This window comes from Prionailurus bengalensis, chromosome E3, assembly GCF_016509475.1.
Source record: "Prionailurus bengalensis isolate Pbe53 chromosome E3, Fcat_Pben_1.1_paternal_pri, whole genome shotgun sequence".
Taxonomy (NCBI): Eukaryota; Metazoa; Chordata; class Mammalia; order Carnivora; family Felidae; genus Prionailurus; species Prionailurus bengalensis.
Genome location: NC_057357.1, coordinates 19,177,189 through 19,204,648, shown reverse-complemented (window position 1 = coordinate 19,204,648; position 27,460 = coordinate 19,177,189). Strand labels below are relative to the sequence as shown.

The window sequence follows — 27,460 nt, the reverse complement described above, 5'->3', positions numbered from 1 at the left end:
AAGAAGTGTGTGCCCCTGGTAGCAATTAATGATAGGAATCCTCTTGAAACCTAAGTTCGCAAACTCCAACCACAGGCCAACCTTGCAAGCAGCCTTTTACAAGGTTAGTCCTTTGGGCCTGCTACGTTAACTCTTTTCTGGGCATACCCTTACCTCACATGACATGCAAATAAGAACTCAAAATGGACGAAAGACTTAAATGTAAGAGACAAAATGATACAACTTTTAAAAAGAAATAGGGAGGGGCGCCTGGATCACTCAGTCAGTTAAGCATCTGACTCTTGATTTGGCTCAGGTCATGATTTCACGGTTTGTGAGTTCAAGCCCCAAGTTGAGCTCCACGCTGACAGTGCAGAGCCTGTTTGGAATTCTCTCTCTCTCTCTCTCTCTCTCTCTCTCTCCTTCTGACCCTCCCCCCCTCCATCTCAAAAATAAATAAACTTAAAAAAACAAACACAGGGATAATTCTTCTTGACTGTAGCTTTGGCAATGCTTTCTTAACTATTTCACCAAAAGTCCAAGCAGCCAAAGGAAAAATAGATAAATTTGGCTTCATCAAAATTCAAAACTGTTGTGCACCAAAGACATCATCAAAAAGGTAAAAAAAAGTAACACACAGAAGAGGAGAAAACATTTGAAAATCCTGCCTCTGATAAAGAATTTGTATCTAAGATACATAAAGAACTTAAAAAAAAATTTTTTTTAACGTTTATTTATTTTTTGAGACAGAGAGAGACAGAGCATGAACGGGGGAGGGTCAGAGAGAGGGAGACACAGAATTCGCAACAGGCTCCAGGCTCTGAGCCGTCAGCACAGGGCCCGACGCGGGGCTCGATCTCACGGACCGCGAGATCGTGACCTGAGCCGAAGTCGGCTGCTTAACCGATTGAGCCACCCAGGCGCCCCAATACATAAAGAACTTTTACAACTCAAACATTTTTTTAAATGGGCAAAGGACTTTTTTCTCCAAAGAACATATACAAATGACCAATAAGTACATTAAAAGATGCTCAAAATCCTTAGCCATTAGGGAAATGCACATCAAAACCTCAATGAAACACCATTTCACACCCACTAGGAGGCTATAGTAAAACAAAGAACAAAAAAACAAACAAAACAGGAAAAGAGTAAATATTGGTGAGGATGTGGAGAATCAGAACCCTCACGCGTTACTGGTGGAACGTAAAATGGTATAGTCACTTTGGGTAACAGGCTGGCAGTTCGGTCATGAATTAAACAGAGTTACCAAACGACCTACAGTGTTATAGTCCCTGTTACTCAAGAGAAATGAAAACATATGTGTGCTCAAAAACTTGACCCAGTAGGGCGCCTGGGTGGCTCAGTCGGTTGGGCGTCTGACCTCGGCTCAGGTCATGATCTCGCGGTCTGTGAGTTCGAGCCCCGCATCGGCCTCTGTGTTGACAGCTCAGAGCCTAGAGCCTGCTTCCGATTCTGTGTCTCCCACTCTCTCTCTCTCTCTTTCAAAAATAAACACACACACGCACACACACTTGACACAAATGCTTAGAGCAGCATTGTTCATAGTAGCAAAAAATTAAAATTAAAAAAAGGAAACACGCTGGATTTCCATCAATGGACACGTGGATAAACAAAGCATTGTATGTCCACACAATGAAATATTATTCGGCCATAAAAAGGAATAAGATACCGATCCATGTTACAACATGGGTGACCCTTAAGAATATTATGCTAAGAGAAAGAAGCCAGTCACCGGGGCCACATGTTATATGATTCCATTCACACAAAATGCCCAGAATAGGGAAATCTATAGAGACAGGAAGTAGACTGGAAGTTTCTTAGGGCTGGTGGGGGTAGGGTGGGGATGGAAGGGTAGGGCGTGACAGCTACCGAGTACAGGATTCCTTTATGGGGTGATAAAGGTGTTCTAGAGTTGACTGTAATACGGGGCATACTTATCTTTGATTATACAGAAAACCGATTACAGTATACGGTTACGTGAAGCAATGTATATCTCAGTAAAGCTGTTAGAAACGTTTAGATAATCCAGATTGGATACGTTTCCACTCACTTAGCAAATGATCAAAAATGATTATACCCAGTGCTGTGGAGGGTGCTGTGAAGCACACACACTTTGCGGGTGCACTACACTGGGGAAACAAAACACCTTTCAGAAAATTATGTGGTTACGTATCAGCCCTCAAAGAACGCGCATCCTTCACGTTTCGCTTTTGAGAATCTACCCCAGGGGCGCCTGGGTGGCGCAGTCGGTTAAGCGTCCGACTTCAGCCAGGTCACGATCTCGCGGTCCGTGAGTTCGAGCCCCGCGTCGGGCTCTGGGCTGATGGCTCGGAGCCTGGAGCCTGTTTCCGATTCTGTGTCTCGCTCTTTCTCTGCCCCTCCCCCGTTCATGCTCTGTCTCTCTCTGTCCCAAAAATAAATAAACGTTGAAAAAAAAATGTTTTAAAGGGGCACCTGGATGGTTCAGTGGGTTAAGCGTCTGACTTCAACTCAGGTCATGATCTCATGGTGAGTTCGAGCCCCGCATCAGGCTGTCTGCTGTTGGCACAAAGCCTCCCTTCAGATGCCCTGTTCCCCTCCCTCTGGGCCCCTCCCCTGCTCTCTCTCTCTCTCTGTCTCAAATAAACTTAAAAAAAAAGTGTGGCCCCAAGAACAACAGCATCAGCATTACCTACATGTATGATAGAAATGCATATTCTTGGTCCCCACCCCACGCTTCCTCAGAGCCCTGGGGGTGGGCCCAGCAATCCGTATTTCACTAGCCCTTTGGAGCACACTAAAGTGTGAGAACCACTGGCACAATGCAGTGTAACAGGAGAGGCAGGATTCCAACTGTGGCAGGATCAAAGCTAACATGTACTGAGTGCTGACTCTGCCTTCCCATGAGGTCATGTCATTTCCACAACCATATTACGAGGGGTTGGAACTTCTGTTATTCCCATTGGACAAATCAGTAAACGGAAGTGCAGAGATGAAGGTAATTGCCCGAGATCGTGAGTTAACGAATGGTGGAGCTGGGGCCCGCAGACCGGGCTTCTCTGCCTGCAAAGCCCACGCTATTAACCATCATGCCCACGTTTCACTGAGCGTGGGCCCCAAACATCACACGTAGTGATGGGATGGTCTCAGAGCGTACTTGGATGTTCACTTTGAACTCCGAGAGTTATGTACCGGTAGGTCTTCCTCGACTGAGGACGGGGTTCTGTTGTGATGAACCCATTAAGTTGAAACTATTTTAATTTGAAAATGCATGTGATGGGGCGCCTGGGTGGCGCAGTCCGTTGGGCGTCCGACTTCAGCCAGGTCACGATCTCGCGGTCCGGGAGTTCGAGCCCCGCGTCGGGCTCTGGGCTGATGGCTCAGAGCCTGGAGCCTGTTTCCGATCCTGTGTCTCCCTCTCTCTCTGCCCCTCCCCCGTCCATGCTCTGTCTCTCTCTGTCCCAAAAATAAATAAACGTTGAAAAAAAAATTAAAAAAAAAAAAAAGAAAGAAAATGCATGTGATACACCCAACCTACTGAACATCATGGCTTAGCCGCGCCTACCTGAAATGTGTTCAGAACACTTATCCCAGCCTGCAGTGGGGCAAAGTCATCGAACGCAACATCTATTTTACAATAGAGTGTGGAATACCTCATGTGATTGATTGAATACCGTACTGAAAGTGACAAAATGGTTGTACGGGAACACAAGGGTTGTAGGTGAGTCTGTCGTTGACCCCGGCGATCGCGTGGCTGACTGGGAGCCGCGGATGGCCGCCACTGCCCCGCGTCACGAGAGGATAGCACCATGTATCGCCAGCCCGGGAAAAGATCAAAATTCCAAGTTCCAAGTAGAGCTTCTACTGACTGGCTCTCACGTTCACGCCATTGTAAAGTCGGAAAATTGTAAGTGAAACCCTCATGAGTCAGGGACTGTCTGCGTTTATTTTAATGGGGTGTAGAAGAAAACATGTAACTAGCATTTCAAACTCATGATTCCAAGAGTAGCATTAAGCTTCCTTTTAAAAAAAGATTTTTTTTTTCAACGTTTATTTATTTTTGGGACAGAGAGAGACAGAGCATGAACGGGGGAGGGTCAGAGAGAGGGAGACAAAGAATCGGAAACAGGCTCCAGGCTCCGAGCCATCAGCCCAGAGCCCGACGCGGGGCTCGAACTCACGGACCGCGAGATCGTGACCTGGCTGAAGTCGGACGCTTAACCGACTGCGCCACCCAGGCGCCCCAAGCTTCCTTTTAAAAATGTATCTTGTCACTTAATTAAAAGAAATACTAAGTGAATAAAAGCACTCGATGGGGACGCCTGGATGGCTGAGTCGGTTAAGCATCCGACTTCAGCTCAGGTCATGATCCCACGTGTGTGTGGGAGTTGGAGCCCACGCTGACAATGCACAGCCTGCTTGGGATTCTCTCTCCCTCTCTTTGCCCCTCCCTTGCTTGCTATCTCTCTCTCTCAAAATAAATAAGCATTAAAAAATTTTTAATGAGGTGGGGGGAGGGGCAGAGAGAGAGAGAGAGAGACAGCGAATCTGAAGCAGGCTACCTGCTGTCAACACAGACCCTGACATGGGGCTTGAACCCACACACTGTGAGATCATGACCTGAGCCGAAGTCAGGTGTTCAACCTACTGAGCCACCCAGAAGCCCCTAAAATTTTTTTAAAAATATATGATTTATGCAGGGGCGCCTGGGTGGCTCAGTCAATGAAGCATCCAACTTCGGCTCAGGTCACGATCTCAAGTCCCGTGAGTTCAAGCCCCCGTCCGGCTCTGTGCTGACAGCTCAGAGCCTGGAGTCTGATTTGGATTCTGTGTCTCCCTCTCTCTCTCTGACCCTCCCCCGTTCATGCTCTGTCTCTGTTTCAAAAATAAGTAAACATTGAAAAAAAGATATGATTTATGCATTTTAGTGTATAAAAATTATACCTAAAAAAAGGGCTGTACAAAAATACTAGATTCTAGCTAATGTGCATGCTGGAGCGTTTAATGTTTATTTATTTATTTTGAGTGAGAGAGAGAGAGAGAGCAGGGGAGGGGCAGAGAAAGAGGGAGAGAGAAGATCCCAAGCAGCCTCCATGCTGTCAGCATGGAGCCCGACATGGGGGCTGATCCCACAAACTGTGAGATTAGACCTGAGCCAAAATCAAGAGTTAGATGCTTAACTGACTGAGCCACCCAGGCGCACCTGCATGCTGATGTGTTTAGAGGGAAGTGTATTGGGGGCACCTGGCTGGCTCAGTCTGCAAAGCATGCAACTCTCGATCTCAGGGTTGTAGGTTCAAACACCACGTCGGCTATAGAGATCACTTTAAAATAAAATCTTGGGGGTGCCTGGGTGGCTCAGTCGGTTAAGCGGCCGACTTCGGCTCCCGTCATGATCTCGCGGTCTGTGAGTTCGAGCCCCGCGTTGGGCTCTGTGCTGACAGCTCAGAGCCTGGAACTTGTTTCAGATTCTGTGTCTCCCTCTCTCTGACCCTCCCCCGTTCATGCTCTGTCTCTCTCTGTCTCAAAAATAAATAAACGTTAAAAAAAATTAAAATAAAATCTTGGGACGCCTGGATGGCTCAGTTGGTTAAATGTTCGACTCTTGATTTTGGCTCTGGTCATGATCTCCCAGTTCATGAGATTGAACCCTGTGTCAGGCCCTGTGCTGGTGGAGCCTGCTTGGGAGCCTCTCTCTCCCTCTCTCTCTGCCCTTCCCCCACTCTTCCTCTCTCTCCCTCTTTCTTAAAATAAACTTTAAAAAATAAAATAAAATCTTAGAAACATAGGAGAAATATATTAAAGTCAGCCTCCTACTTTGAAATATGTCACAAAAATAAGATAGGCTGATTTGCATGGAGTGTTACATATGGGATAAAGTAATTCTAGCAAAAGGTTTACTGTGGAACCATGCCTACATGAATACGAATTCTCTCAACCTCCCTGTAGGCTTGAAAACTTACATGTTGGGGGGAAATGTATATATATGGCCCCGTACAGTGAATGAATGAATGAATGAATGAATAAGGCCTCAAAGATGAAGTAGAAATCTGCTGAAATGCTTTCTTTATGCTCTCCTGCCTACATTCCAAAGTGGGTTTATATTACTTCTGTAATAAAAGAAACATTTTTTTTCAACCAGAAAAAATGGCACAGGAATCAATTGACAAAATAGGCATTTATTCCAAGGACATAATGCCGTGAAGAAACCCCCCAAGGCCAGCCTGGGAGTGGGAGAAAACGGCTCCCCCCAGCTCAAGGGGGAACGGAACCTCGGTGCTTCTCTGCAACCCAGCCGTGCAGGGAAGCCTGGGGCGGAGCTCTGGGAATGAGCTCTGGGCTGTGGGCCCGCGGCCTGACTTGCCCGCCTGTCAGCGCAGGCCCAGATTAGTGTGACCGGTGCTCCAAGAAGCCAGAGTGTCAAGACAGATGACAAAGGAAGTCGTGCAGAGGCAGGGCCAGGAGCCCTGACAGGGAGATGCCCAAGGTGTCGGAGATACAGGCGGCCGCCATGGCAAATTCCCGGTGCTCATCACTCGTCTGGAGAGGGCAGAAAGCAGGGGTGAGGCTTCAGTCCTAGACACCCCTGCCCTGGCCTTCCCCAGCGAGGCTACCCACAACCCTCAGCCAGCTGGTGCTGACCTCTAGCGCAATGTTGTGGAAGGTGTTCACATAGGCAGCACCGCCCAGGAGTCCCTCATACAGAATGATCAGGAAGACGAGGTAGATGCTGGGCAGGAAGCTCAACCACACGTCCACCAGCAGGAAGGCCAGGTTGAAGCACTATGGATGCAGGGGAGGGGAGGGCTGAGCCTGGGACCGGCGGCAGCGGGCAGGGAGGCTGCGACCCCATCCAGTGGCCCCTGGTTCTGAGAGATGCTGAGAGGGCTGACAGGCCTGGATCACATCCCAGCACCCAGCTGGCCTACCAGATCCTGAGATCCGGGGTAAGCCTGCTCTCTGTCCCATCCCAGCACCCGAGACCTCGTAGGTCTCTCCCCCACCTCACCTTTGGTCCTGTCACTCCTGCCGCCTGGAGCGCTATTCCACCTTCCCCTCACTTGGGATCTCCTAGCCACCACTGTTCATGGCTCAGCTTGGATCAGGACCCCTCCCACCCCAGCGCCCTCCTCCCAAGGGCACGCTCCCCTCCCCCCCCCCCCATTTTACCAGACTGAGGCTACACATGCACCAGCAGTTCTCAACCGGGTGTGATTTTGCCACCCAGGGGACATTTGGCAATATGTAAAGATGTTCTCGGCTGTCACCAGTGGGGACGGAGTAGGCAGAGGCCCAGCCCCCTGCAGGGCAGGAACGGCCCCACGACAAAGGATGGTCCAGCCCCAAACGTCAACAGTGCCGAGGTTGAGAAACTCTGGCTAGAGTGTTCTCAGTTCTCTTACGAAGCTTCTCCGACCCCACCCAAGGGGGTAGGTCCCTCCTGTGTGCTCCAGTCCTTCAGAGGATCCCCAGTGCCCCAGGTCTGAGCACACAAGGTTGCCTCCCCAGTGGGTAGGCCACCGTGGCAGCTCACAAGGTTGATGTACATACACCTGGGGGTGTGGTGACCCACATAGACCTTGCCCTCAGAGGTTCTCATTCATGAAGTCTGAGGTAAGCTCAGAGACCTGCACGTAAAAGAACACACCCAGTAGGGGCGCCTGGGTGGCTCCGTCGGTTGAGCATCCGACTTCAGCTCAGGTCATGATCTCACAGTTCATGGGTTCGAGCCCTACATCGGGCTCTGGGCTGACCGCTCAGAGCCCGGAGCCTGCTTCAGATTCTGTCTCTCCCTCTCTCTCTGCCCCTCCCCTGCTCACTGGCGCGTGCACACTCGCTCTCTCTCAAAATAAGTAAACAAATACACTTTAAACAAACAAAAAAAAGGACAGCTAAAATCACAAGCCACCCATTTCAGTGGCATCTACTGAGTTCAGAATTGTTGACGCAGTGCTTTGGCACTTCGGGGGTACATAGCCCTGGGTTCGCAGTACTGCTCAGACCAACAGAGAAGAAAGCTGGAGGCCATTCACATGGCGGCGTCATAACCCGGAAGTGCAAAATCTTCACTTGCCCTTTATCTCGTTATCCGAGGCAGGAGCTCAGCTTATTAAAAGGGACTTTCCTGTACTAACCAAAGATGTAGTTTGAGAGTTACCTCCAGGGGCTGTAGACACATGACCTTGAAAACGAGTTACCTCCAGGGGCTGTAGACACATGACCTTGAAACAGCGAAGGCTGGTTATGTGAAGCTACTTGGCTTAGACCGTTGGGAGTGGATGGTGTTTGTGCACTTAACGCTGTAACACTTCTGCTGTGGGAAGTCACAATTTGCTCGCCAGCCTTGAGGTCAATAGCCTGTTGACTACGACATCACCGATTCTATTACAATGAACCATCCAGAATAAAAGAATGGTACATTTTTTCTTATCCTTAGAAACGTTATTTGAAACCCTGTGTCTCTGCACGAGGCTTGTGGAAATAGCCATTAAGTGAGTGCTTCTGATGGGTTAAAACAGAATACAAAATCTCATTGTCTTCTTCTTCCTCTCACCTCTATTTCCTACGACTGCCCTGACAAGTAGGTGTTGGCCACACCCGATTTATAGAGGAGGCGCTCTAGGCTCAGGCTGGTGTAGAGACCGGCCCTAAGTCACCCAGCTACAGAGTACACAAGCTGGGATTTGCACCCAGGTTTGCCAGGCTGCCGAGGCCACGTGTTTTACGCAGAGCCGGAGCCCTGCTGGCCTTCTGTCCCCCGGGCCCAGAACCTGATGGTGAGCAATAAATAATTCCTGCTGAGGGAGGGAAGCCTGGGGTCTGGGAAGCCGGGAGCTACGGTGGGAACAGAGGGAGGGCCGGGCTCAGTACCTGCAGCAGGGCCAGGACCCACGTGAGGCGGATTCGACAGCAGCGGAGAGAAGAGCGGGACACAAAGACGCCGGCCTGGTAGAGCATCTGGTACCTTCGGTGGAGGCAGGGAGTAGGAGGAAGCCCTTCCGGGCGCCACCCCCAGCCCCCTGCCCGTCCTGCAGCCACACCCTCGCCCTTCTTACCAGCGGTACTGCTGAGCGTGAGTCAGGGACGTGTTCCGGAAGAACAGGAGCTCAAACTGCAGCAGAGAGCGGACAGGGCAGACAGTCAGAGACACGTGGGGCCCCGCCTCCGTTGCTACTCCCCCCCCCCCAGCAGCCCTCACTCACAAGCCCCTGATTGATGAAATACTCCGCAAAGTAGACCAGGACCAAGGGGACGATGTACCACAGCAGGCCCTGGAAGGGTCAGAAGCTGTAAGTGGCAGGCTGGCAGGCGGGCACTGGCCACGGGGGACCCGCCACCATCCATACCTTGAACACGGTCCACCTTTCCTGAAGGGAGAGGTTCGAGCTGGAGTCTGCAGGGGAACAGGGAGAGAAGGGCAGGTGAGGCTGGCACGTTGACTCGGCACAGGGTGCTGGTGTGCAAGAACCAAGCACGCTCACGCTCACTGAGCGCGCTTAAATGCCACCGGACTGTACAATTCAAAATGGTCAAATTGAGGGGCGCCTGTACTGTACAATTGCCACCGGACTGTACAATTCAAAATGGTCAAATTGAGCTGCGCGGACAGCTCGGAGCCTGGAGCCTGCTTCCGATTCTGTGTCTCTTCCTCTCCCTGCCCCTCCCCTGCTTGTGCTCTGTCTCCCTCTCCCCCTCTCAAAAATAAACATAAAAAAATGGTGAAATCGGTAAACTTCACGTTAGCTCTGTTTTACCACTGCTTAAAAAGAAAGGAAGGAAGGAAGGAAGGAAGGAAGGAAAGAAAGAAAGAAAGAAAGAAAGAAAGAAAGAAAGAAAGAAAGAAAGAAAAAGAAGAAACCGGTGAGACGTCTTCACGGCTCATGTATACAGCTCAAAGGCTACACACTCCATCCCAGCCAAGCTGGTCCCTCCTGTTTCTTGAACATCCAAGCTCATTCCCACCACAGGGTTTTAGAATTTGCTGCTCCCTCTGCCTGCAACCTGTTCACCCCGACATCCATAAGGCTGACACCCGGTCATTGAAATTTCAGCCCAAGGACACTGCCTCAAAAAGGCCTTCCGGACCACCTTCTCTACGCAGGACCCTTCTCTGTTTCCCCCTGGTTCCCAGCAGCAAAACTGCTTTATGTCCGGCCAGCACTTACCAATGCTTGAAAACAACACATTTCCGATTCAGCTGCTTCTTCACGAATCTCCCCCCTTTCCTATGTCAGTCACCTGGTACCCCCAGCCAAGTGCTCAATGAGAGCACTTCTTGAATAGATGAATGCAAATGATTCTTACCGTAACCAGCACATCCACTCCCCCCCCTTCCCGACTGGGTCCACTGTAGACAGCAAAGGCTAAAACCCAGCGAGAGAGAGAGACAGTGACGGCTCTGCGTCTCTTACCTGGCTTCGCCTCGGGGGCCTCGCTGTTTATCAGGGGCTGCCGGGCTGATGTCTCTGCCTCTTCCTCCCCTCCAGGGTCCTGGGGCTCGGGAGATGTGAGCAAAAAGAAATAGCTAGGAGCGGGTGGGATGAAGGTAAGACCAGAGAGGCAACTCCCTTCCAGGGCACCACCCCCTCCACCCCATCATTGCCACAGCCCCTCATCCCGTGCCAGAGATGATCGCTCTAGCTACCGTGTGTTACGCATTCATTCAACTTTTCAAATTTCCGTCACTTCTAATTTGCCGTATCTACGCTCCTCCTATATACATTTTTTTTTTTTTGCTTGTTATTTTCCTTTAAATTGATTCCCTTTTTCTACGTGGCCTTGTTCTAAGCATTAATATGTGGATAACAGGTTGGATTGGCTAGTTTACATTTTTTTCCTAATACACTCAAAATTAATCAAGTAAGGGTCCCCCCCACCCCACCCCCGCAAATCATCTTGGGATCCACACTGTACCAGAGGCGTCACACACATCACCTCATGAGGACACAAGGAGAACTACCGCCATTTAAGATATGGGGAAACTGGGGCGCCTGGATGGCTCAGTTGGTTAAGCATCTGACTTGGGCTCACGTCACGATCTCACGGCTCGTGAGTTTGAGCCCCGCCTCAGGCTCTGTGCTGACAGCTCGGAGCCTGGAGCCTCCTTTCGATTCTGTGTCTCCCTCTTTCTCTGCCCCTCCCCACCTTGTGCTCTGTCTCTCTCTCAAAAAACAAGTAAACATTTAAAAAATTAAAAAAAAAAAAGATACGGGGAAACCGAGGGCCAGAGAGGTGAAACACCTTGCCCCACACTACACCGCTAGCAAGTGGCGGCTCCAGAACTCAAACCAGGTCCATCAGAGTCCAGAATCCACATCCCCTCTTTACAAGGCGGCCAGGATCGGAAGACTGGGAGCAGGGTCTAGTTCTCTCTCCTAACCCATCACCCTCCCAGCCCAGGCAGCCTACCTGGCCAGCAGCAGGGCGGGGATACCCAGCATGGACAGCAGGGTGTGCTGGGGGGAGAGGCCAGCCTGGGTGAGGCCCAGGTAGGACAACGCTCCCAGCAGCCCTGCTCCCCCGGTTCCTGAGGACCACCAGGAGATCACGGCCCTGAGAGGAACACAAGGGTTGAGGAAGGACCAAAGCCAGCACCGGGAGGTCCTCTCCCCGACTCCCTGCTCTGCCTGCTTACCTGGGGTAGAAGGCAGTGAGCGAGAGGAAGGTGACCTCCCCCAGACCTGACGAGATGCTGGCCAAGACCACACCTGGGGGGGGGAGGGAGGGGACAAGCATGGCAGTGACCACACCCAGCCTCCCTGATATCTCCGGTCCCCTGAGGTGTCTGGCCAGGGCCTCCTCTGCATCAGCTCAGCAGAGCTAAAAACAGATCCCTTGGGCAGGCGGGCTTCAGACCTGGAGTAGAACCAACCCGCTCCCCCGCACATCCTCTCACAGGGAATGGTACCTCCATCCACCCAGTTATCAACTCCGGAGCAAGAACTCATCTCTGATGCCTCAGCCGTCATGGAGTCTTGGTGACTGCTCGTCTTGAGCTCCCGGTATTCCATCCAGTCCCTCCTATCTCCCCACCCCCCAACCCCTCCAAAACGACCTCATCCCCCCTCTCCTGCCTGTGACAGTCCTGGCAGGCTTCTGAGGGTTACACAAACAATCCTTTTCCTCGGGGAAGCTGGGGAGACTACCCCACGATGCCCAGTTTCGGTTCCTCTGGGTTCCCCACCTGACACAAAACCTCACACTCACCACACAGGCTGGTCCCCACTGAATGAGAAAAGGCAACCAGGATGAAGCTTCCCGCAGAACAAATCCCACTGACGAGCACCCGGGGGCTGAGGGGGAGAGGCAGCGAGAGAAGAAGAGGGTCAGCTTCCGCCCGCAACTCCCCAGCCCTCCGGCCCTCTCAGCCCTCCTGGCCTCCCCACTCTCAGATCCCACCTGCCCTTCCTCCCACCACCCCCACCCGGACCTGTAGGGCAACAGATGAAGACCAAGAGGGGCCAGCAATTTGATGACGAGGGTGGGGAGGATGTCGGCCAGGAGCACCGCCTGGAACGGGAGAACACATTGAGACCCCAGATGGTCCCAGGCACAAACCTCCCAACCAAGTGGCCAAGGGAAGACACACACCAGCCGGGTCGACCCGCTGCAAACACAGGCCCTGAAGTCAGACAGCTCTGGGTTCGAGTCCCAGCTCTGCTGCTCCTTAGCTAGGAGTCAACAAGACATTCACACTCTCCGAGTTTCAGTTTCCTCGTCTGGAAAATGGGGGATGGTCATAGCGCCTAGCTCGTAGCACTGCTGTGTGCATTAAATGAGCCAATATAGGCCACACACAGAAAAGGCTCAGTAAATGGTCTTGATTATTATAATCACGACAGTCGCAGCTGGGTGCTGGGGGTGGGGGTGCGGGGCAGGAGGAGACCAGATGGGTACTCACAGCCGTGGAGACAGAGTTGCAGTCAAATCGGGATGAACTATTGCGGGTGGTGGGCGCTGGGTCTGGGTCTACCTGATAAAAGAGAAGAGTCTTTTACCCAGGGAGGCAAGAGGAGAGACCAAAAGGGCCCACCTCCAGTCCCAGCTCAGCCCTAACTTGAAGGATGGCTTTGGCTCCGCACTGTACTCTTGGGACCTGGCTTTTTCTATGTGCACAACAGGCAGGGTGAGGGGGCCGTGGAAACCTTAAACTAAGGACCCGAAGGCCAAAGATGGCCCTGTAAATGGGCTCTACTTGGGTAACACATTCAGGAGCTTTGATTTTTAAAGATTTGGGTTTCCAGAAAAGCTGATCTTGGACCGAATTCCCTGTGGGGCCTGTAAGGAGGTGGCTGCTGGCCTTTGGCGTGCATCCCCTCGCTCATCATAGAAAAGAGGGTCTCAACGGGAGGGGATTAGAGCCCCCAGGGAACATTTGGCAATGTCTGGGGACATTCTTGTCTCAACTGGAGAACTGGGGGGGCGGGGGGGGTATGCTACTGGTATCCAATGGGTAGAGGCCAGGGATGTTGCTAAACACCCTACAATGCACAGAAAGCCCCACAACAGAGAATTCTCCAGCCTAAAATGTTCAGTGCTGGGGTTAAAAAAACCCTACCAGGGCCCCACCCAGCCAAAATTTGAGTTTGGACACCTGGCACCAGTTGATTCTTAAAAACCCTTCTCACTCTGAGGTCTGGGAGATTGGGAACTTTAGTCCTCTTGCCCCAACCCTTGGCTACCCCATTCCCGGAGTTTTTCAAAGGGGCCCCTGCCCTAGGTTGAGTTCTTCATCTTCCCATAATGACTAAATATGGTGGCGGTGATAGAGAGGGTCACTTACATGGCTTTGGTTCCCGGATGCCCTCTGGTGGCTAAGGATGTCATGGGCGGCGCTGAGCATCACCACATAGGAAAAGTTGTTGCAAAGGCCCAGGAGCCTGGAGTGAGCATTATAGACCTTTTGTTTCTTCAGTTTTATTGAGATATAACTGACACAGAAGAACAGATCCCAGCCTCCTTCCAGGTTTACAATCTACCCACAGTCCTAGCACCAAATCTCCCCTTCCTGTGGCCTTCAGTCAGCTCCCTTGTTTTTCTCTGTCACTACCCCCCCCCCCCCCCCAATCTCCATTCAATGTTAGGGCTAGAAATAACTGGCTTTGGGAGGCAGACTTGGGTCCACATCTTATCTCTCCCAGGAAGAGAAGGAAGTCGTCCTTGATGCCTGTCTCCTCCAGGCTTCCACCATGATTCAGTTCCTGGGACTATTCTCATCCACTGATCCACAGTCTCTGACGTGCTGTGGGACAGTAGAAAGATCCCGGAGCTTGAAGCTCGGAAGGATCACGTTCAGATCCCAAACCTGCTGCTTCCTACTTGAGTGGCCTTGGTCTCCTCATGGGTAAATGAGGATACAAGTTTCTCTTCTCACTGCCTCGCAGGGGGCTGCAGGGATGAAAACAAGATAATACCAAAGTCCTTTATGACCCATGAAGAATCTTTTTTGCTTAGTCTCATTTCCCAGAGCCACGCTCAGTGATGGGAAAGGAACTGGGCCAAGAGCCAGAGAGTTCACGTGCCTCCTTCCACAAGCCTACAAAGTGGTACTACCGTTCTCATCTTGCTGCTGTGAAACCGAGGTTCAGAGAGGTTACGAGACTCTTCCAGAGTCACGTGGGAAGTCACTTCCAACCCAGTGTGCCACCCAAGCCCTCGATGGTCAGGTTAGTGCTAGAAGCATTTCCCAGAGCTCAATACTGGAATGATTCCAGGGAGGTAGGTGGACGATCGTTTAAAAAGCAGGCATGTGCTTTTTAAAACATGCATTGGGAGAAATACTGGCTTTCCGTCTAGAGTAGTGATTTAAAGTTTTCTTTAAAGAAACACATGCATTTACACATCTAAAGCCTGATTTGCTTGAAGTAAAACGCGAAGTAGTCCTACAGGTGAAATGAGGATCTGGCCAAAATAAGAAGGTGGTAAGTAAATGAATAAAGTCTGGGAACTTTACCGGCTGCCTTGGGCAAACCAACTGGCTCAGTAAATATTTGTGAATTCAGCTCCTTTTTCAGAGCTCAATTTTTTCCTCCTCAGCTCTTTCTTCCTGTTGCTTCCCCTCTTCCCACCGCATTTTTACTTCTGCTGAACTCTTCGGGCCACTCACCAGAAACCCATCGCGTTCTTCCAAAGGGCTCCCTGACGGTCTAACAGACGGGGCCGAGGTTCGGGGGCGGTCTCCTCCCCTGGGAAGGCGAGAAGAAGCGAGCATGACCTCCACCCCACTCGCAGGTGCACGAAGGCCCCACGGGGCTCCTCCCGGGGCCGAGCCAGCGCCCGAGGCCCGAGTCTGGTGGGGACAGAGGCTGTCACTCTCAGGAGGGCGCGTAGGAATACGCACCCTCGGAATCCAAAAGGCGCCGCCGCGAGCCCGCACAGCCTCCCATGGCATCAAGTTCAGATCCCGCGAAGGGTTCAAAGTCAGCGAGAGTCCAGGCTTGGCTCTGACCCGGCGGATGAGGGTCTGCGACAGATGAGAAGGATCAACGCCCCACTGCCGGTCCCGGCTACGGCTTCTCCGCCGCACTCGCGCCCGGCGACCCACCACGTTACCCCGGGCTCCATCTCGCGCCCTCGCACACCCCACCACGTCCCACCCATTGGACTCTGCCCCCGCCCCCCTTCAAAGCAGGGGGCTCTGCGGTCTGTACCTTTAAGAGCAGCTGCAAGTTCGGCCCCGAGGTACCGCAGGTGGGCGGCTCACGTGACAACACCAGCGGGTCCCTCATCACGTGCTTTTGGAGGTCACCACAACTTCCGGGTCCTCTCTCTGTCTTCGCTTTGGGCCTTCCCAGCCTCGGGGCGGGGGACAGAGAGAGGCCGGGAGAACCCTGGAACCGCTGGTTTAAAACTAGAGCGGGTAGGATCAGCAAAGAAGAGCCACGACATTAGACTAGCGGGGCGCAAGGTCTTGACCGTATCCTGCCAGCACTAGGCATGGCAGCGAGCGGCTTCAGCTCCTCTCGCGACCTTCAATTGCCAGAAATAAATATGGCCACCGGGTTGCTCGCTTCACTGTTTCTGACCGGGAACAAAGACAGCCAGTTTCGGGCATCCTTATTCTTATCTGTTGCCCTTAGATTGCTTCGGAACTGAAAATAAAGATAACACTCATCAAAGAGGATTTCTACCTATTGGCAATATCCAAAGCATTAAAGAGATCCCTTTCCCCAAATTATCCTAGAACTGAACATTATCACAGAAATAGTCCCGCCTCCCCCCCCCTCGCTTTACAGATGAGAAAACAAAAAAGGAAAATTGCTGGTGAAGACGCAAAGTGAGACCTAAACGTGACCTTAGAGACCTTTTTAGCAATAGGAAATAGAGCACCAGAGGCAGGTGTGTTTGGCTGAGCAGGCTGCCGGCAGAATTCCTGCCTGCATCGAGGATACTTAGACCTGACGAGTAATAAGGTCCAAGATTCTGATTCTGTGATCTCATCTAGTCCCTTTAATTGGAGATTTAGAAGGTGGGGATTAGGGGAAGAGATGTAGATCAAAGTCACTTCACATAGTCCCAAATAAGGAGTGATTATTCTCTTACCTTTCTCTAGGTAGTTAAGCAGCATCCTGAATTTTCTTCATGGAGTCCTTCCCCTGCTAATCCCTTCTATGGGCTTCACCAGCTGGTGCCCACCTCTACCAGCTCTTTCTCACCACCAAGTCCTCAGACTGCTGTTTGAAATGTGGCCCCTTGGGCTGCTTCCCAGGTCACTCAACCAATGAAATATGGTGTCCTACTACCCTTGTGGTGCCCTAGAAACTCAGCAACATGTCATACATGGCCTCTGCCTTCAAGGAACTCACAAGAGGTTGAGAGGTAGACACAAATAACCACAATACAAAGCTTAGCCAAGTTTTGTTTTGCAAGAATGTCTACGGATGAGGGAATGGACATTGGAGCCACGAGCCCGGCCCCTTCTTCCCCTTAGGGAAGCATTAATGACCCTGAAATGAGAAGCCAGAGCTCTTACCAACCCCTCTTCACTCCTACTCCTTGTCCCTAGGCAAAACAGGAACCACAAACCCCAGCTTCCTCTCACAGAGTGGCTGTGGCTTGTGGGGGAGACGGAAATGGCTGAGGTGTGAATACAAGACCTGAGTCATTTAAGCTGCAGTTGCCACAGCCCCCTCCCCCCTCCCCAATTCTGAGGTCTCCTGCTCCTACGTTTTTCTTTATGGCCTCCCTTCCCTTGCCCTTCAGCTCCAACTATGCACCTGAGCCCCCCCAGGTGATGCACACCGATTTCCCAGCCAGGACTGGAAGCTGCTGTGGGCACCGCAGAGGGTGGGCAGGGCCTGGGGAGGGGATGCGTCAGGCAGACTTAGGGGAAGAGGAAGTGTCCTGGGCCCCGGGGAAGACTGGCTTGTCTCAGTGGGTGGGGACGGTCATTTGTCGGCTTTCTGGACACACAGAGACAGACAGGATGGATTTCCTCCGGCTCCATCTCCCTGGGCTGCATCAGGCCTTGAGGGGGGCATTGGTGAGAGGGGCAAGGAGATGCCAGAGACTTTCGCCCTGCTCCCTGGGCCCCCCCCCCTTCCCTCCACCTTTTGAGACTCTCCTCAAGACTTGAGATTCCTTTCCCAGGATCAGGTAGCCTCCTAGCCTGATTGTTTCTGGATTTCAATACCCCACCTCCACAGATACATCCCTACCCCTAATCTAGCCCTTTCCTTTTCCTTCTGCAGATACAGTTCTCTTTCTCCTTCCAGATCCCAGAACCCCTCTTCTGTATCTGAGTTCCTCTGGGGCAGGGTCCCATCCTAAACAGTTCTAAGAAGGCTGGATCTCCCCTTAATGCCTTTGTCCCCTTGCCCCTTCTCTTCCAGGATTCCCTCAGCACCTTTGTCTCCTACCTTATGGGCGATGAGGTCCCCACTGTAGAGAGGAGGGAGGCAAGGGCAGCTGAGGAAGTGGGGGAGGTGGCTGCAGGAAGGCCAGAGGAGACTGAAGAGAAGGGAGCCCAGGAGGCCCTTGAGGGCCTTGGAGGCAGCCAAAGCAAGGACGGTGGAGGGCTGAGAGAGCCTAGAGAGCCTGGAAGGTACCAGGAGGGAAGTTCAGCTACAAAACAGACCTGGGATTGGGAAGAAGGCAGCTCCCATCGGTCTCAAGCAAACAGGCAGCTCACTGGGGCCTGGGAAGCAGCCAGGGCTGCCAGGTGCCAGGAGCCAAGTGCCCACTTAGAGGCCAAAAAGACGTTTGAGGCAGGGTCTAAGGCTGGTCGAGGCAACGGCAGCCAAACCCAGGAGAGTCGAGGGCCCAATGAGCAGGAAGTGAACAGAGAGGAGACACGGAGAACCTGGGAACAGGAGGAGGAGGCGGAAGAGATCAGGGAAGGGAAACCAGGGGTGGCCGGAAAGGCGGAGTCAGAGTGGACCTGGCAGAGGGAGCCCGAGGGGAAGGTAGCAGGGGACAGCAGGGAGTCATTAGAGCAGGTGTTCAAGGAGGCAGTTGCAGAGGAGATCCAGGCGCCTAGGGCCAAAGAGACTGGGAAGGAAGGAGAGGTGATGGTGGTCCTACGGGGTAGCCAAAGCACAAGGGTAGAGAAAACATGGGAGTCAGGGACAGAATCTGAGGCTGGGACAAACTCAGGCAGGGAGGAGGAGGCCAGGACAGCCTCAGGCAGGGAGGAGGCAGAGACAACCTCAGGTGGAGAGGAGGAGGCCAGGACAACCTCAGGAAGGGAGGAGGAGGCCGGGACAACCTCAGGCAGGGAGGAGGAGGCTGGGACAACCTCAGGGGGAGAGGAGGAGGCCGGGACAACCTCAGACAGGGAGGAGGAGGAGGCAGAGACAACCTCAGGCAGGGAGGAGGAGGGTGGGACAACCTCAGGTAGGGAGGAGGAGGCCGGGACAACATCAGGGGGAGAGGAGGAGGCCGGGACAACCTCAGACAGGGAGGAGGAGGAGGCAGAGACAACCTCAGGCAGGGAGGAGGAGGGTGGGACAACCTCAGGTAGGGAGGAGGAGGCCGGGACAACCTCAGGGGGAGAGGAGGAGGCCGGGACAACCTCAGACAGGGAGGAGGAGGAGGCAGAGACAACCTCAGGCAGGGAGGAGGAGGGTGGGACAACCTCAGGTAGGGAGGAGGAGGCCGGGACAACATCAGGGGGAGAGGAGGAGGCCGGGACAACCTCAGACAGGGAGGAGGAGGAGGCAGAGACAACCTCAGGCAGGGAGGAGGAGGGTGGGACAACCTCAGGTAGGGAGGAGGAGGCCGGGACAACATCAGGGGGAGAGGAGGAGGCCGGGACAACCTCAGACAGGGAGGAGGAGGAGGCAGAGACAACCTCAGGAAGGGAGGAGGAGGCCGGGACAACCTCAGGCAGGGAGGAAGAGGCCGGGACAACCTCAGGCAGGGAGGAGGAGGGTGGGACAACCTCAGGCAGGGAGGAGGAGGCCGGGACAACCTCAGGGGGAGAGGAGGAGGCTGGGACAGCCTCAGGCAGGGAGGAGGAGGAGGCAGAGACAACCTCAGGCAGGGAGGAGGAGGCCGGGACAACCTCAGGGGGAGAGGAGGAGGCTGGGACAGCCTCAGGCAGGGAGGAGGAGGAGGCAGAGACAACCTCAGGCGGGGAGGAGGAGGCTGGGACAACCTCAGGCAGGGAGGAGGAGGCCGGGACAACCTCAGGGGGAAAGGAGGAGGCTGGGACAGCCTCAGGCAGGGAGGAAGAGGCTGGGACAACCTCAGGGGGAGAGGAGGAAGCCGGGACAACCTCAGGCAGGGAGGAGGAGGCTGGGACAACCTCAGGCAGGGAGGAAGAGGCCGGGACAACCTCAGGCAGGGAGGAGGAGGCCGGGATAACTTTAGGCAGGGCAGAGGCCGGGACAACCTCAGTTGGGAAGGAAGGTAACCTCTCGGGAGCCAGGGAGCCAGAATATGGGGGAGTAGTCTCCGAAGAAAGGATCTCAGAGGGCACTGGGAGGACCTGGGCAATAGAGGAGGCCACCAGGGAAGACCAGGAGGAGGAGGTGGATGAGAAGAGAAAGGCTGAGATGAGTGTTTCCCCCAAACAGAGCCAGGCTCTAGGAACTGAGGGTGTGGAGGAAGCAGTGAAGGACCAGCTGGCAGGGAGGGAGTCTGCAGGAGGCCAGGGGTCAGAGGGGGAGGGAGAAGGGTTTGAGGTCCAGGCAGATCGGGACGGGGAAGAGGACGAGGGGAGGCAAGCCTCGGTGAACAGGACTGTTGCCCTTGGTCTGGAGGAGGTGGTGCAGGCAGAGAAGGCCAAAGAGGAGGCAGAGAGTTGCTGGATCGCCGAGGCTGAGTTGCCCAAGAACAAAGTGGCAAACGAGGCTGAAGGCGATGCTGGCTTGGAGGCAACCCCGGAGGCCAGCCTTGAGAAGGAGTGCAGGGGGGAGAAGAGCGAGGGGGAGGCTCGGACAGGTGGAGAAGGGCTGGCATTGGAGGGCAGTGGCCTTGAGCACGAGGTCACCGAAGGCCAGGACCCTGAGCTGATGGCCGCCCCCCAGACCCCAACAGAGCAGCCTGAGGAAGGACTGGGGGAAGAGGAAGAGCCCCGGGGCATTCCAGCCCTGAACAAAGAGGAGACAGAAAGGAGCCCGGAGGAATACCCCAGAAACCTGGGGTATGGAAAGCCTGGTGCCTCTGGGACTGAAGCCCAGAGGAGGGACTTGGAGGGAGGGGATTCCCACAAAGAAAAAGCAGATGCTGAAGAGGGGGAGGAGGAGGCTGTAGGAAGCCAGCCATCAGAGGAGGCCGAGGAGGCCGAGGGAGGCCAAGAGTCTGCGCTCCCAGATGTCCTGGAGGCAGGTGGAGAGTGGAAGAAAGCTGAGGAAGCAGGGTGTGGAGCAGAGGAGGGAGAGGCCCGCGGAGCACAGAGCCAGGAGCCAGGTGGAAGGTTCAGCGCAGGGGCAGGGGCAGGTCGGGCACTGGGGGAGTCAGATGCCCGAGACACCGAGGATGAGGAGGCAGAGGCCACGGTGCCCTGCAGGGCAGACACGACATCCAGCGGAGTCTGGGGGCTGGAGGAGGCGGCTCTGAGCCTCCAGGACAGCGAGGACACAGGGGTCAGTTCTTTGGCCGCTGAGATAGCGGGGGACAAGGCCGATGGGAGGGCTGCTGTGCCTGGGGGAGGGCCCAAAAGAGAGGCTGGGGAAGCTTGGGAATCAGAAGGGAGGCAGGAGGCTGGGGGAGGAGAGGAGCTGGTGGAGGCTGCGTGGGAAAAAACCCGAGGGGGGCCAGAGTTTGGCCCGGAGGGCTCAGCAGACATGGAGGTAAATAGCAGAGGGGGCCCAGAAGAGGCTTTTGAGGCCAGAGACGGTGAGCCCTGGGGAGAGTGCGCAGAGGTCAAGGAATCTGCAGTGGCAGAGGGAAGCTGTGGGATGGACAGCTTTACCTGGGGTTCCCAGGTGGCGAGGGCAGAGGGCGCCACGGCCACCACGGTAGAGGCCGAGGGGCTCCCAGGAGGGCAGACGCCGCCGTGGGAACAGGAGGCTGCTGCGGGATGGCAGTTAAAGGAGCAGGGGCAAGGCGGTGAGGGGCAGCGTGGGGACCTCCACCCTGAGGAAGAGGCACAGAGGCCCCTTGACGTGGAGGGTGTTGAGGTGACTGAAGACCAGAGGGCAGAGGCCGAGGAGATTGTTCCAGAAGGCCCGGAGGACATCCAGGGCCAGGAGGACCAGTCAACATACCAGGAGCCTGGGCCACGTGGGGAGACGGCAGCAAGTACCGGAGGGGATGCTCACGGCAGCTGGAGTGAGGTGAGGGCTCCAGCCAGGGTCCGGGGCTGGACAGAGCAGAATATCGAAGCCAGCCCCTTGGTACTCGGTGCCCCTGTCCCTGCAGGCCCTGCTTCCTGGGTCTCGCCTGGACGTCTCTGTCTCGCGGAGCCGTGTACTCCTGTCTCGAAGCTCCTCCCAGCGTCGCTCCCGGCCCTCTTTCCGAAGGACCCCTGCCCCTGAGCGGCAGGAGGAGCCTCCCAGCCCCCCCCCTGAGGAAGAGCCGTCAGCCCCCGAGCAGAGACTTCTCCAGCCAGAGGAACCCCCGGAGGCAAGCCCCCCAAGGCCTGAAGGGACCCCACTGCCAGCCAGGAGAAGGCCCCTGGGACACGGGTAAGCAGAGGGCGACGTGGCTCGGCCGGGGTGGGGAGGAGGCCGTGGACACGTGGAGACCAGCTCCCACAGCCCGTCTCCACCTGCAGGTTTGGCCTTGCCCACCTCGGCATGATGCAGGAACTGCAGGCCCGACTGGGCCGGCCCAAACCCCAGTGAGCGCCCCGAGCCCCTGGGAGCCGGGCCCTGAATGAGCGTCAGAAGGATCCACCAAATCCTGCTCGGCCTATCTCCCTCCGCCACTTCGGACACACCCTTTTCCACCCTCTGGGCCTTGGTTTCTTGCTGTGTCAAGCTCGGAGCAGACAGAGGCAGACATCCTCGAGAAGTGTGAACTGGAGGAGTCTGACTGCAATGTGGCTGATGGACACGCCCCCCCAACCCCTGGCCCGCTGGGAGCGCGCCCCTCACGGCCCGTCCTGATCACGCCTCCGGCGCATCTCTGCTGTCTGCAGGACCAGGGGACGGGACAGTTCTCCTCACGGCCTTCCCTCCCTGACCTCTCCGGTCCCCACCCAGGCCTCCAGAGGGCAGTGCAGTGGGAACCCAAAGCTCGGCGGGGTGGGCGCTAGCCCGGAGGAGAGGGGTCAGGAGGCCCTCTGGACCTCCATCTGCAACCAGAGGTTGATGGGAGATGGATCAGTGGCCTTGAGCTTTGAAAAACTCACGGCTCTGCAGGTTACTGTGGCAGCCACCAGCCCAGCAAGCCAGTCTGGGGGAAGGTGGGCCAGGAGCCCCCGAAATTTAGGAGCAGAGAGGGGTCCAGGGTGGCCAGAGACTACAGACCCCCCCCCCCCAGACCCTTTTGTCCTTTGGCGTCAGGCACCCCTTCTGGGAAAAGAAGCCGAGGCTGAGAGAGGATGACAGTGCTTTATTCGGCACCCCGCACGGTGGCCTAGCCCGGGGACAACTAGCCGGCTCTGAAACAATAAATAAACCATCATTTTCCTAAACAATAAATAAATATCCAAGAAATAAATATCCGGCAGGGCCTGGAGGGGCCTTAAGTTATTGGGTGGGGGTTGGGGTGGGAGGCCGGTGGAGTCTTGCCCTGTTTAAGGCAGACGAGCTGGAGGCTGTCCCGTTGGCCCGAACTGAATGAAGGGCGAAGGGAAGGGGCTGAGTGGTCACCCCATCAGGGCCGGGAGCCGAATAGGAACCCCGAGGCCGGGGCTGGGTTTCCGGCTTGGGAGAGTAAGAGCAAGTCCCTTACGGCCCGAGCTAAGACGAGCTCCAAGGAGTGCAGCAGCTGGTAGGTATAGAGGAGCTGGGGCCAGGACGGCTGCCCTGACACCCGTGAGAGGCCACTTGGAGCCCCTGGGAGCAGCTCCTTCCTCTCCTCGTCATCTTCCTCCTCGGGGAGGTTGAGTCCCGCAGCCAGCACCTGTGAGGAGAGGCCCACGGGTCAGACAGTGGCCAAGCGGAGACCCCGAGCAAACCCTTGTTCCTTTAGGTGCCCAGTGGTAATAGAATGACATCAGATGCCACGAGGTCATGATTTCCCTGGACAGCCCCTACTCTAGACCTTCCATTATGTCATCGTCTCACGTGTCCTGCCTGATTTTTTGATTCGAGAAAATGGAAGTCACCGAGCCAGATGCCGCGCCCGGGGCGGGCACACGATCCCAGGATCGCCCTGGGCGTGTGGGATGCCCAAAGTTCTCCTCTCGAGGGTCATTTGGGGGTCCGGAGTGGGCAGCAAGGTGGGACAGCCAGTTTTCATGCTGCTTACATTTTATTAAGGATAAAACGCCTGTTTCTCTTGGAGATATTCGGGAGGATCTGGTGACGTTAGGGGCTAAGGGAGAAGGGACCGAGCTTTGCTGTAGGGCCTGCTAATGCCAGCAGCTGTTCCGGGTACTTCAGAGCTGTTTGGATCAAGACATCAAGAGGAGGCAGAGATTCGGGGGGGCAGAGCCAGGGCCTGCACACACACACACACACACACACACACACTCAGAGGATCTACAGCATCTCCTTCCAAGCTTACCCAACCTGCGGTCAGGGAGTGTTTGAAAAAGGGGGCCCGTGAGCCTCAATGTTATGTGTTGGTCTCTGGGAGTTCGGGAGGGGGGTGAACACTCTACCTGGAAGTGGAGATGCCGCTGCAAATCCCGGAGGTCCAACCTCATGGTCCATAGCTCTATCTTCTCTGAGCTCGTCCAGACCCCCTGGCTTCCCAGGCTTCCCAACAGGGCGTGGAAGGGGCGAAGTGTCATGAAGAGGAAGCAGAGTCGTTCTGGGTCCTGCGGGAGGGAAGGGAGGGAGTCAGGAAAGGCTTGCAGGCTGAGGATCAAACCTAAGCCCATCTCCACTGTCCTATCACTCTCTCTCCACAACCCCACTCTATCCTCTTCCCTACCATCGCCTTTCACGTTCCTTTCCTTTTTTTTTTTTAAGTTTATTTTGGGGGGTGGGGAGGGAGGGACAGAGAGAGAGAGGGAGAGGGAACCCTAAGCAGGCTCTGTGCTAACAGCAGACTGGGGGCTCGATCTCAGGAACCGTGAGGTCGTGACCTGAGCCGAGATCAAGAGTTGGACGCTTAACCGGCTGAGCCACCCAGGCGCCCCCCTCCGTTTCACGTCCATGGATTCACTTGTGTTTTTATCCTGTCTCCAACCTCCTTCCCACACTAATCCCACGCCATCCCTCCTCCGTATGTGCAGCCTCGTTCTGACATGACTTCTTTATTCCAGCTGGATCTTTATATCCGGCGACATGCCAAGCCTCATCCGGATCCAATTCCTCCATTCATCCCCAAATCCATTTTCCATTCAATCCCCTAACTTCATCACCATCACCATCACCTCATCACTTCATCACTTCATCACCAGCCCAGCCTTGCTGCCAGCTCTCCTGCCCCACCCCACCGGCCCCCAACTCACAGAGAGGCTGTGCCAGGCCTGGAAGGTCAGGGAGACATTGGGGAGCCGATCTCCCAGGGGCAGGAGGTCCAGGCTCACTCCTGGCAGGTGAGATTCAGCCTGTGGGGCAAGATCTGTTAGTGGGGGGGGGGGCAGAGGGATTGGGGATTCGCCCGTCCCCAAAGCCAGCTGCATCAGAGAGAGACTCACAAAGCGGTGGGCCTGGGTCCGAACCTCGGAGAACAGCTTCCTGGCGAGATGTAGGCTGACCTTGAACTCCCTCCGCAGCTCCTGCAGGCTCAGGGGGGGCCTCCCTGGCGGCCTCGGGAATCCCCAAACACCAGCACGAGCCAGGAGCAAGGAGAGCAACAAGAGGCTGAGCCCTGGAGAGAGGGGGGAGATGGTGGGCCAGGTGGGGGGAAAGCTCGAGAAGAACTCAACATGCCCCTTCTGAGCCTGTGCTGTAGGCAAAGCCTGTGTGCCATTTTGCTGACCCCGCAAGGCCACTAATAACATGGAAGCTATCGAGGACACCATACGGCATCTCTGTCTGAACGAAAGGAAGGTACCCCTTCTCCGAGGCGGACACGGCCTTGCACAGAAGGCCCACATTTGCAAGCAGATCTCAGGCTCCATCTCGGCCCCTCACTAACTCCCTTGGCTAAGTGTCTTTTTCGGTGAACCAACCGCTCAACGGTATGTGGCAGCCTGGGGGCTATTATCCGTGCATTTTGCAGATGAGGAAAATGTGAGGCTGACTAGCCCAGGGTGGCGTGGCGAGAGGGGGAGGGAACCAGGACTGGATTCCAGATCTGCCCAAATGCAGATCCTGCGTGCTTCCCCCACAGGGAACTCAGACGAGGCAGCCACCTCCCCTGGAGTGGGCACTCTGTTCTGCCGAAGATTCCTGGGGCTTAGCCAGGCGGCTCTGATGGCCTGAACTGGAGCCCCAGGGGTGGGCGGGCAGTGCTGGAGACTCTACCTCGGAGAGTCAGAAGGACAGATTGGTCCAGCCACCACCGAGGCCGATGGGTCACTCTGCAGTGTCAGAAGAACAGGGGGTGCCAGGGGGAGGAAGGGGGCCTGGGATGGGAGGCATAACCTCTGTTTCTCGTCCAGGTCCTTCCCTGGATGAGATGAGTCGCCTCTTATCTCTGTGCCTCAGGTTCCCATCCGTAAAATGGGGTAGTCAGGCCAGCTGGTTTCTGAAAGTATTTCCGGCCTATGTTTCCTGGACAGAAGAGAGAGGGGCCCTAGGGTGGGGGGTCTGGGAAGAGGCCAGGGTTCGGTGGTTTCTCCATCAGGGAGAGGAAATCTAGCAATCATGGAGTTACACAATTCTCCTCGAAACACAAACCAAAACTAAGCTGTAAGTCTGTCTGTTCCCGCTCACCCTCCTCTCCATGCTTCTCCCTTGTCCATTCTTGATTTCTAACCCCTGGGCTCTGCTTCCCGAAATGTCCTGTACGTAAAGGTGAAGGAGAGCTTCTGGGTCCTTCACCGGCCAAGGTACTTCTAGAGGTGGTGGGTGGTCCCTGGGACCCCTAGCATCCAGGCTCCCTGGTGTAGGGACCACATCCCAGGGACTTCAGGCAGAGTGGGGTTCTTCTCAGCTCTGTGTTGAGGGAAAGTGAGTACCCCAGGCTCTGGTGGATATTGCCACCCCAAATCGAGCTGGGCCACTTCCCAGGGCTTCCTGTCTGAGCTCTGGGACCCCAGACCCTTCCCTTGGCTTCTCCCTACGCTCTGCACGCAATCCCAGCTCCTTGGCTCTGGCTCTCTACCCGTTCTCCAGCCCTTGGTCCCTACTATGGCCCTACCATCTGCTCTTCCTTCTGTGTCTCTGTGTCCTTGAGTCGCCCACTGTGGATTGGACCTCCTTCCAAGCTATAGACCCTTGACCCAGTTAGGCCGCCGCCGCCTTGGCCCCCGCCCCACACTCCAGCCCACTCCAGCCCACTCCTCCCGCCCTTCTTCCTCTCCCAGCCCCGGTTCTCAGTCAAACTGTCCCATCCCCGCTCAGCCGCTCCAGCCAAACTCCTGGTCCTGGTCCTGGTCCAACTGGCTGCCCGCCTCTCCCCATCCGGGCCGGTCAAGGCTTCCCATCCGCTGCCCAGCCCTGATCAAGCCATCACCCTCATTCACGCCAGCCTCATTCCTATCCTCCGGTCGACTGTATCCTGTATCCTTAGTCTTGACCCACTAGCTGTCCCTCGGCCCCCGGCCCCCATCCACACCAGTCAAGCCCTCCCACCCCCTGCCCAGTCTCAGCCAAGCTTGCCACCCCCTCTGCCCCCCCGGCCCTGGCCTCAAACTCACGCCAGCCAAGGTCGCCTGCCATCTGGCCCATGGCGGGGCCCAGCCTGTGTGGCCAGCCATCTCCCGGGCAGGGGTCTTATACTGGGGGCTGCGCCGGTTTCACTTTCCGTCCTGCTTGTACTTTCGGCTTTGCGCTCAGTCTTCCCTCCTCGCCACCCCTTGCTGAAATGGGGAAATGTCATTTCCCTTCCCAGAGGGGGCGGGAGGTGCAGCAGGGGGGGTGGA

General features: G+C 55.1%; 3 protein-coding genes and 1 long non-coding RNA gene across 4 annotated transcripts; 1 reads left to right on the top strand and 3 right to left on the bottom strand.

Annotated features, from left to right (window-relative positions):
- Positions 1 to 6,138: 6,138 nt before the first annotated feature.
- Positions 6,139 to 16,065, bottom strand: CLN3 (CLN3 lysosomal/endosomal transmembrane protein, battenin). Its single transcript, XM_043560169.1, has 16 exons — positions 15,630 to 16,065; positions 15,320 to 15,442; positions 15,086 to 15,164; positions 13,763 to 13,859; positions 12,881 to 12,952; positions 12,410 to 12,489; positions 12,187 to 12,272; positions 11,615 to 11,687; positions 11,389 to 11,532; positions 10,392 to 10,504; positions 9,327 to 9,373; positions 9,183 to 9,251; positions 9,036 to 9,091; positions 8,851 to 8,944; positions 6,622 to 6,762; positions 6,139 to 6,519 (listed from the first exon to the last, which is right to left on the bottom strand). Exons 2-16 carry the CDS (start codon positions 15,363 to 15,365, stop codon positions 6,400 to 6,402), a joined length of 1,317 nt encoding a protein of 438 aa, XP_043416104.1. The 5' UTR covers positions 15,366 to 15,442; positions 15,630 to 16,065; the 3' UTR covers positions 6,139 to 6,399.
- LOC122471506 lies at positions 7,876 to 8,839 on the bottom strand. Its single transcript, XR_006294196.1, has 2 exons — positions 8,202 to 8,839; positions 7,876 to 8,161 (listed from the first exon to the last, which is right to left on the bottom strand). It is a non-coding gene; the product is annotated as an uncharacterized LOC122471506 (long non-coding RNA).
- A 751-nt stretch (positions 16,066 to 16,816) lies between the features above and the next one.
- Positions 16,817 to 23,031, top strand: APOBR (apolipoprotein B receptor). The gene is made up of 5 exons (XM_043561382.1): positions 16,817 to 17,461; positions 17,811 to 18,674; positions 19,593 to 21,701; positions 21,787 to 22,052; positions 22,142 to 23,031. Exons 1-5 carry the CDS (start codon positions 17,156 to 17,158, stop codon positions 22,209 to 22,211), a joined length of 3,615 nt encoding a protein of 1,204 aa, XP_043417317.1. The 5' UTR covers positions 16,817 to 17,155; the 3' UTR covers positions 22,212 to 23,031.
- Positions 22,904 to 26,513, bottom strand: IL27 (interleukin 27). Its single transcript, XM_043560170.1, is given in 5 exon segments — positions 22,904 to 23,436; positions 24,140 to 24,298; positions 24,938 to 25,036; positions 25,127 to 25,387; positions 25,389 to 26,513. Coding segments are annotated over 5 exon segments (840 nt in total). The 5' UTR covers positions 25,461 to 26,513; the 3' UTR covers positions 22,904 to 23,187.
- Positions 26,514 to 27,460: the final 947 nt, after the last annotated feature.